General features: G+C 41.9%; 1 protein-coding gene across 1 annotated transcript in view; it reads right to left on the bottom strand.

The window, feature by feature from the left end:
• Positions 1-231: 231 nt before the first annotated feature.
• The window catches only part of dnaaf11 (dynein axonemal assembly factor 11), a 65,709-nt gene continuing 55,619 nt past the window's right edge, over positions 232-10,321 (bottom strand). The window contains exon 12 of the mRNA XM_064942618.1: positions 232-2,888. Within this exon, the coding sequence (XP_064798690.1) occupies positions 2,735-2,888 (154 nt within the window). The 3' untranslated portion in view covers positions 232-2,734. The remainder of the gene's footprint in view (positions 2,889-10,321) is intronic.

Below are 10,321 nucleotides of genomic sequence, written 5' to 3'. Positions count from 1 at the left end.
CAGGTGTGTGTAATAATGAGCAGCCTGGTGACCTAGAGCGCCAGAGAGGGTGTGTACGTGACACTTAAGGATAGGAAGAATAGAGCTACCATATATCACACATCGTATCAGACTCGCTTTTGATAAGAATGAGAGATCTATAACTCATATTTCTATCTGAATTTTGTCAGGTTGCGCAAAACATAATTCGGCTTTAATTGAAAAGTACAAAAATGGATGTACCAATTGAAGTAAAAGAAAAGAGGGACTTTATTGGGGTTACAGAGGAACAAAATAAATCCCCTGAAAATCTTTATTTAGTTTGGACAGCATTCACTGTGAAGAAAAATGTGCTTTGGTAGGCAACTGAGGGATGGATCACATGAAACAATACTATAGTGCAGTGCACTCGGAAAAGTATTCTGACCACTTGACTTGTTCCACATTTTGTTACGTTACAGCCTTATTCTAAAATTGATTAAATTGTTCACCCCCTCATCAATCTACACACAATACCCCATTATAACAAAGCAAAAACAATTTTCTATACATTTTTACTCAGTACTTTGTAGAAGCACCTTTGGCAGCGATTACAGCTGCCAAAGGTGTGACACTATAAGCTTGGCACACCTGTATTTGGGGAGTTTCTCCCATTCTTCTCTGCAGATCCTCTCAAGCTCTGCCAGGTTGGATGGAGAGCGTTAATGCACAGCTATTTCCAGGTGTCTCCAGAGATGATCAATCAGGTTGAAGTCTGGGCTCTGGCTGGGCACCTCAAGGACATTCAGAGACTTGTCCCAAAGCCACTCCTGCATTGTCTTGGCTGTGTGCTTAGGGTTGTTGTACTGCTGGAAGGTGAAAATTCACCCCAGTCCAAGGTCCTGAATACTATGGAGCAGGTTTTCATCAAAGATCTCTCTGTACTTTGCTCCATTCATCTTTCACTCGATCCTGACTAGTCTCCCATTCCCTGCCGCTGAAAAACATCCTCACAGCATGATGCTGCCACCACCATGCTTCCCGGTAGGGATGGTTCCAGGTTTCCTCCAGACATGATGCTTGGAATTCAATCTTGATTTCGTCAAAACCAGAGAAGCTTGTTTCTCATGGTCTGATAGTCATTTAGGTGCCTTTTGGCTAACTCTAAGCAGGCTGTCATGTGCATTTTAGTTGCGTCCGTCTAACCACTACCAAAAAGGCCTGATTTGTGGAGTGCTGCGGAGATGGTTGTCCTTCTGGAAGATTCTCCCATTTCCACAGAGAAATCCTGAAACTCTGTCAGAATGACCATCGGGTTCTTGGTCACCTCCCTGACCAAGGCCCTTATCCCTCGATTGCTCAGTTTTGGCCAGGCGGCCAGCTCTATGAAGAGTCTTGGTGGTTCCAATCTTCTTCCATTAAAGAATGATGGAGGTTACTGTGTTCTTGGGGACCTTCAATGCTGCAGAATTTTTTTGGTACCCTTCTCCAGATCTGTGCCTTGACACAATCCTATCTTGGAGCTCTACGGACAATTCCTTTGACCTCATGGCTTGGTTTTTGCTCTGACATAAACTGTCAACGGTGGGACCTTTATATAGACAGGCGTGTGCCTTTCCCAAATAGAGTCCAATCAATTTAATTTACCACAGGTGGACTCAAATCAAGTTGTAGAAACAAGGATGATCAACGGATACAAGATGCACCTGATCTCAATTTCGAGTCTCATAGCAAAGGGCTTGAATACTTATGTAAATAAGGTATTTCTGTTTTTATTTTTTATGGGGTATTGTGTGCAGATTGATGAGTTTTTAGAATAAGGCTTAAAAATGTTTTTTTTTGTTTGTTTTTTAAATGTAAAAAGTGAAGGGGTCTGAATACTTTCCCGAATGCACTGTGTACTACTATGGTATAAATAATATAGTATTTACTATAGTGTTTTTGCTGACTTTACTGTAGTTTTCTATAGTATTTCCAGTTAACTATAGTATAAATACTGTAGTAAAAGAAAACTGTAGTATATACTATAGTAATTAATGTCATGTTTTTGCAGATTGTAGTATACTGTAGTATTTACTGTAGTGTTTTTGTTTTATCTTTAACATAAAGTAGAAGTAGAGGCTTTCTCCTTTAGAAAACCTACTGGAGAAATTATAAAAACACGTTTTTGATAACATGTAACCTGTAAGTAAGACTGGACTCTGAACAGCACTTCTGCTCATTTCTACAACCTGTCTGGAACACAATACTTGGTGTGTAGGTTTCTTACTCATGGGTGGCACAAATTGCGATATGGGGGACGGGAATGGGCAGGGTATATACAAACTAAATAATGTAGTATTTACTATAGTGTTTTTTTGTATGCAGATAATACTGTAGTATTTAATAAAGTATTCTACAGTATACTACACTATTCTATAGTAAATACTACAAATAAATCGAGAGATACTACAGTGTGTACTAAACTATATTATTTTTTTATGTGGGGAACATCACCAATGTAAACAGGAAGGATATAACTCAGTTCAAATAAAAACCAGAGTACAGAGTAACTAAACACACGTTCAGGAGGGTTTCTTGTACGACCGTCATAACAATACACAATGATATACTGTACTGACATCTATGAGCATCTCTCACTTGCACAACATTCAAAAAGATCTGCTGGATAGACAAATCTTACATTTACTGTATGAAATATTTTTTACATTGATGTCAGATGATATGAAGATTTGTGTGTTCACAAATTTGTCAGACCGATTTTAGATTTTCACTCTCACATCAAAGGGGGAACGTCTGGGTCGTCCACAAAGTGATCATAAAAGATGGTCTGCTCTCCAGCCCTGTTCTCTCGTGGGACAATGTTGGCCAAGTCGACCCCTGAGTGTTTACTGGGATCCACCTCCAACCTCTGCCGGTTGTTACCTTTCCTGTAATGGGATCAAATACCAAGTTAAACAAGTACTTTCATTATACTGCTGCTCTTGACTGGTACCAGGGAACCAAATGTAATAATCAGGGAAAGTGCTAAATAATGCATGTGTGTTATTTATAAAGTATGCACAGTTTATAATACTACACATAATGCATATTACAAACACAAAGAGTACATTACACACACAGAAATACTCCACGGCAGGACACACATCACTTTATGGACTGCAGATAGCCTCAGGTTATTTGTATTTATTAAGGATCTCCATGGGGTCCACCAACATTAAGGCAGTTATATAAAATTACAAATATTACATTGTGTTTTCCCTGAGGCCACTACCCAACTACCACATATCTACAATACAACATCCATGTGTACATGTGTGTAGAGTGTGTGTGTTAGCATGTGCATTTGTATGTGTGTCTGTGCCTTTGTGTGTGTCTCTTCACAGTCCCTGCTGTTCCATAAGTTGTATTTTTATTATTATTATTTTTGTATCTTTTTTTTTGTTGCATCAGTTACCTGATGTGGAATATAGTTCCATGTAGTCATGGCTCTATGTAGTACTATGCGCCTCCCATAGTCTGTTCTGGACTTGGGGACTGTGAAGAGACTTCTGGTGGCACGTCCAATGGGGTGCATATGCATGGGTGCTAGTAGTTTAAAAACAGACAGCTCGTGCATTCAGCATGTCACTACTTCTTACAAAAACAAGTGGTGATGAATTCAATCTCTCCTGTACTTTGAGCCATGAGAGATTGACATGCATACATTTAAGGGCCACCTGTACTGCCCTGCAATGTTCTGAGCAAATTGTTATTTTCCTTGATCCTTCTTTGTGGCACCTGACCAAATGACTGGACAGTAGTCCAAGTGCGACAAAACTAGGGCCTGTAAGACCTGCCTTGTTGATAATGTTGCTAAGACGGCAGAGGACGGCTTTATTACGGACATACTTTTCCCCATCTTAGCTACTACTGCATCAACATGTTTTGACCATGACAGTTTACAATCCAAGTTTACAATCCAAGGTTACTCCAGCAGTTTAGTTACCACAACTTAGCTCTATTTCCACATTATTCATTACAATATTTGGTTGAGGTTCAGAGTTTAGTGAATGATTTGTCCCAAAAACAATGCATTTAGTTTTTAAAATATTTAGCACTAATTTATTCCTTGCCACCCATTCTGAAACTAACTGCAGCTCTTTGTTAAGTGTTGCAGTAATTTCACTCACTGTAGTAGCTGACATGTATAGTGTTGAGTCATCCTCATGCATAGACACACTGGCTTTACACAAAGCTATTGCCATGACATTAATAAAGATTGAAAAAAGTAAAGGGCCTAGACAGCTGCTCTGGGGAATTCCTGATTCTACCTGGAATTTGTTGGAGAGGCTTCCATTAAAGTACACCCTCTGTGTTCTGTTAGACAGGTAACTCTTGTCATGATGTGCCCCGGGGGAGGAGCATATCCCCCCCTCTCTCCACAGTTTTATAGTTTTACGACGGGTCATACATACCTGGTAGAAACTTCCATGCAGTTTTGAGGGAGTCTACCAGAACAAAGAGCTTCTCTTAGTTCAAAACTCCTAATCCCATTTTGGGAGAACTAAACAATATTTAAACTTTTGAGAATGTGTGAATGGTCCGTGGACACTTAAGTGACAGTCATGTTGAGTGTGTTTCATTTGGTGATTTCATGAAAGACAGGAATAACACATAACTGTATCTCTTCAAGTGTACATTTCCCAGCTGTCAGGTTTACATGTAAATATTGTGAAACGTACGTGATTAAATATGAAACTGTTTGTGAAAAGATGCCATGTGATGTTAACCTTCTAAATGAGAGTATGGATTTTCAAATAAAGATGACCTAGTCAGTGGCCACGCCCATGTGAGCATAGACATTACGTTGGGGTCATGTAACCCCCCTTTTTTACTCCAGAGTATAAAACCACCAACGGGACCGTTGTCATCATCTGACACTAATTGGCATAGCGCAACGGACATAAATATTACTAGAAAATATTCCTATTCATGAAAATCACAAGTGAAATATATTGAGACACAGCTTAGCCTTTTGTTAATCACCCTGTCATCTCAGATTTTCAAAATATGCTTTACAGCCAAAGCTAGACAAGCATTTGTGTAAGTTTATCGATAGCCTAGCATAGCATTTTGTCCAGCTAGCAGCAGGTAACTTGGTCACGGAAATCAGAAAAGCAATCAAATTAAATTGTTTACCTTTGATGAGCTTCGGATGTTTTCACTCACGAGACTCCCAGTTAGATAGCAAATGTTCCTTTTTTCCCAAAATGTTATTTTTGTAGGCGAAATAGCTCCGTTTGTTCTTCACATTTGGCTGAGAAATCGCCCGGAAATTGCAGTCACGAAAATAGCGAAAAATATTCTAAATTAGCTCCATAATATTGACAGAAACATGGCAAACGTTGTTTATAATCAATCCTCAAGGTGTTTTTCAAATATCTATTCGATAATATATCCATCGGGACAATTAGTTTTTCAATAGAACTGATTGGAGTATTGGCTACCTCTGTATTTTACGTGAGAATCACTCTGGGAGCATCAGGTGACCACTTGCGCAATGTAGCCGCCTACGGGTATTCTTCAACATAAATGCGTAAAACTAAATCACAATTCTGTAGACACCTTCGGGAATACGGAGAAAGAGTAATCTGGTTGATAGCCCATTCACTGCTCAATAGGGACACATTGGAACGCAGCGCTATTTAAAACATGAGGCACTTCCGGATTGGATTTTTCTCAGGCTTTCACCTGCAACATCAGTTCTGTTATACTCACAGACAATATTTTTAGAGTTTTGGAAACCTTAGCGTGTTTTCTACCCTAAGCTGTCAATTATATGCTAATTCTAGCATCTTGTCGGGAACGTTCTTTTTTTCCAAAAATGAAAATACTGCCCCCTAGTCACAAAAGGTTAACAAAACAGCTCCAACAATCTTCTTATCATCATTTTCTCAGTCATTTATCTAAGTGTCGTGCATGTTGAATGTTCTTCCCTATAAGCGTGCTAAAAGTCTGTTGTCAATTTGCTTACTGTGAAATAGCATTGTATCTGGTCAAACCATTTTTTCACAGAAATGTACTAAGGATTGCTAACGGGCTGATTGGTCGCCTATTTGAGCCAGTAAAGGGGGCTTTACTATTTTTGGGTAGCATAATGACATTTCCTTTCCTCCAGGCCCGAGGGCACACACTTTCTAGTAGGCTTTGATTGAAGATATGGCAAATAGGAGTGGCAATATAGTCCGCTATTATCCTCTGTAATTTTCCATCCAAGTTGTCTGACCCATGTGGCTTGTCTAGGTTTGGCCGGGAAGCCAGCTCGAGTAAGAGTCTTGGTCCTTCTAAACTTCTTCCAATTAAGAATGATGGAGGCCACCGTGTTCTTGGGGAACTTCAATGCTGAAGACATGTTTTGGTAACCTTCCTCAGATCTGTGCCTTGACACAATCCTGTCTCGGAGCTCTTCGCACAATCCCTTCGATCTCATGGCTTGGTTTTTGCTCTGACATGCATTGTCAACTGTGGGACCTTATATAGACAGCTGTGTGCCTTTCCAAATCATGTCCAATCAATTCACTTTACCACAGGTGGACTCCAATCAAGTTGTAGAAACATCTCAAGGATGATCAATGGAAACAGGATGCACCTGAGCTCAATTTCGAGTCTCATAGCAAAGGAAATCAATACTTATGTAAATAAGGTACTTCTGTGTCAATTTTGGGATGCTTAAAAGGTAACATAGGTCCTACAAAGTCTGCACAAAGAGTTAACCAAAGCATTTAAATAAAAAGTAGCTAAGATATCATTGATTTCCATCACAAAATAAACAACTTTACTTTTTCAAATTCAAATGAGCGCCTGCTTACATGAGACAGAGACTCTGTGGTCTTTATATGAGCTTACAACATGTAATTTTAATAATATTTTAACACACAAGGCTACCCATCGATAAACAACACACAAAACAGCTCTCAGAAACTAAAACAGGAAACGCCCGTGCTTAGGTCTGTTCAACGCTGTTCAACGCTGGTCCGACCAATCTGATTCCACGCTTCAATTATGCTTCGATCACGAATATGATATGTTCCGGATAGCCTCAGACAACAACATTGATGTATATGCTGATTCGGTGAGCGAGTTTATTAGCAAGTTCATCGCTGATGTTGTACCCACGGGGACTATTAAAACCTTCCCCAACCAGAAACCGTGGATTGATGGCAGCATTTGCGCAAAACTGAACCACTGCTTTTAATCACGGCAAGGAGACCGGAAACAATGACCGAATACAAACAGTGTAGCTATCCCCCCCGCAAGGCAATCAAACAAGCTAAACGTTAGTATAGAGACAAAGTAGAGTCACAATTCAACGTCTCATACATGAGACGTATGTGGCAGGGTCTACAGTCAATCACGGATTACAAAAAGAAAAGCATCCCCGTCGCAGACACCAACGTCTTGCTCCCAGACAAACTAAACAACTTATTTGCTCGCTTTGAGGACAATACAGTGCCACTGACACGGCCTGCCACCTTCACCACAGCCAATGTGAGTAAAACATTTAAACGTGTTAACCCTCGCAAGGCTGCTGGCCCAGACGGCATCCCTAGCCAAGTCCTCAGAGCAAGTGCAAACCAGCTGGCTGGTGTGTTTACAGACATATTCAATCAATCCCTATCCCAGTCTGCAATTCCCACATGCTTCAAGAGGGCCACCATTGTTCCTGTTCTCAAGAAAGCTAAGATGACTATCGCCCTGTAGCACTCACTTCCGTCATCATGAAGTGCTTTGAGAAACTAGTCAAGGATCATATCACCTCCACCCTACCTGACACCCGAGACCCACTCCAATTTGCTTACCGCCCCAATAGGTCCACAGACGGTGCAATCACAATCACACTGTCCTAACCCATCTGGACAAGAGGAATACCTATGTAAGAATGCTATTCAACGATTACAGCTCAGTATTTAGCACCATAGTAGCCTCCAAACTTGTCATAAAGCTCAAGACCCTGGGTCTCAACCCCGCCCTGTGCAACTGGGTCCTGGACTTTCTGACGGGCAGCCCCCAGGTGGTGAGGGTAGGAAACAACCTCTCCACCCCACTGATCCTCAACACTGGGGCCCTACAAGGGTGCGTTCTCAGCCCTCTCCTGTACTCCCTGTTCACCCATGACTGCGTGGCTATGCACACCTCCAACGTTTGCAGACGACACTACAGTGATAGGCTTGATTACCAACAACAACAACAAGACGGCCTACAGGGAGGAGATGAGGGCCCTCGGAGTGTGGTGTCATTAAAATAACCTCACACTCAACGTAAACAAAACAAAGAATATGACCGTGGACTTCAGGAAACAGCAGAGGGAGCACCCCCCTATCCACATCGACGGGACAATGGTGGAGAAGGTAGAAAGTTTTAAGTTCTTCGGTGTACACATCACGGACAAACTGAGATGGTCCACCCACACAGACAGCGTGGTGAAGAAGGCGCAACAGCGCCTCTTCAACCTCAGGAGGCTTAAGAAATTTGGCTTGTCACCTAAAACACTCAAACTTTTACAGATGCACAATGGAGACCATCCTGTCGGGCTGTATCACTGCTTGGTACAGCAACTGCTCCGCCCACAACCGTAAGGCTCTCCAGAGGGTAGTGAGGTCTGCACAACGCATCACCGGGGGCAAACTACCTGCCCTCCAGGACACCTACACCACCCGGTGTCACAGGAAGGCCAAAGAGATCATCAAGGACAACAACCACCTGAGCCACTGCCTGTTCACCCCGCTATAATCCAGAAGGCGAGGTCAGTACAGGTGCACCAGAGCTGGGACCGAGAGACTGAAAAACAGCTTCTATCTCAAGGCCATCAGACTGTTAAACAGCCATCACTAACATTGAGTGCCTGCTGCCAACATACTGACTCAAATCTCTAGCCACTTTAATAATAAAAAATGGATGTTATAAATATATCACTAGTCACTTTAAACAATGCCACTTTAAATAATGTTTACATGCCCTACATTACTCATCTCATATGTACAGTGGGGCAATAACGTATTTAGTAAGCCACCAATTGTGCAAGTTCTCCCACTTAAAAAGATGAGAGGCCTGTAATGTTCATCATAGGTACACTTCAACTATGACAGACAAAATGAGAAAAAAAATCCAGAAAATCACATTGTGGGATTTTTAATGAATTTATTTGCTAATTATGGTGGAAAATAAGTATTTGGTCACCTACAAACAAGCAAGATTTCTGGCTCTCACAGAACTGTAGCTTCTTCTTTAAGAGGCTCCTCTGTCCTCCACTCGTTACCTGTATTAATGGCACCTGTTTGAACTTGTTATCAGTATAAAAGACACCTGTCCACAACCTCAAACAGTCAGAACTCCAAACTCCACTGTGGCCAAGACCAAAGAGCTGTCAAAGGACACCAGAAACAAAATTGTAGACCTGCACCAGGCTGGGAAGACTGAATTTGCAATAGGTAAGCAGCTTGGCTTGAAGAAATCAACGGTGGGAGCAATTATTAGGAAATGGAAGACATACAAGACCACTGACAATCTCCCTCGATCTGGGGCTCCACGCAAGATCTCACCCCGTGGGGTTAAAATGATCACAAGAACGGTGAGCAAAAATCCCAGAACCACACGGTGGGGACCTAGTGAATGACCTGCAGAGAGCTGGGACCAAAGTAACAAAGCCCACCATCAGTAACACATTACGCCACCAGGGACTCAAATCCTGCAGTGCCAGACGTGTCCCCCTTCTGAAGCCAGTACATGTCCAGGCCCGTCTGAAGTTTGCTAGAGAGCATTTGGATGATCCAGAAGAAGATTGGGAGAATGTCATATGGTCAGATGAAACCAAAATAGAACTTTTTGGTAAAAACTCAACTCGTCGTGTTTGGAGGACAAAGAATGCTGAGTTGCATCCAAAGAACACCATACCAACTGTGAAGCATGGGGGTGGAAACATCATGCTTTGGCGCAGTTTTTCTGCAAAGGGACCAGGACGACTGATCTGTGTAAAGGAAAGAATGAATGGGACCATGTATCATGAGATTTTGAGTGAAAACCTTCCATCAGCAAGGGCATTGAAGATGAAACGTGGCTGGGTCTTTCAGCATGACAATGATCCCAAACACACCGCCCGGGCAACGAAGGAGTGGCTTCGTAACAGGCATTTCAATGTCCTGGAGTGGCCTAGCCAGTCTCCAGATCTCAACCCATAGAAAATCTTTGGAGGGAGTTGAAAGTCCTTGTTGCCCAGCAACAGCCCCAAAACATCACTGCTCTAGAGGAGATCTGCATGGAGGAATGGGCCAAAATACCAGCAACAGTGTGTGAAAATCTTGTGAAGACTTACAGAATACGTTTG

This window comes from Oncorhynchus masou, chromosome 3 (genome assembly GCF_036934945.1).
Source record: "Oncorhynchus masou masou isolate Uvic2021 chromosome 3, UVic_Omas_1.1, whole genome shotgun sequence".
Lineage (NCBI taxonomy): Eukaryota > Metazoa > Chordata > Actinopteri > Salmoniformes > Salmonidae > Oncorhynchus > Oncorhynchus masou.
The sequence above is the reverse complement of the archived record's forward strand: the minus strand, read 5'-3'. Positions and strand labels throughout refer to the sequence as shown.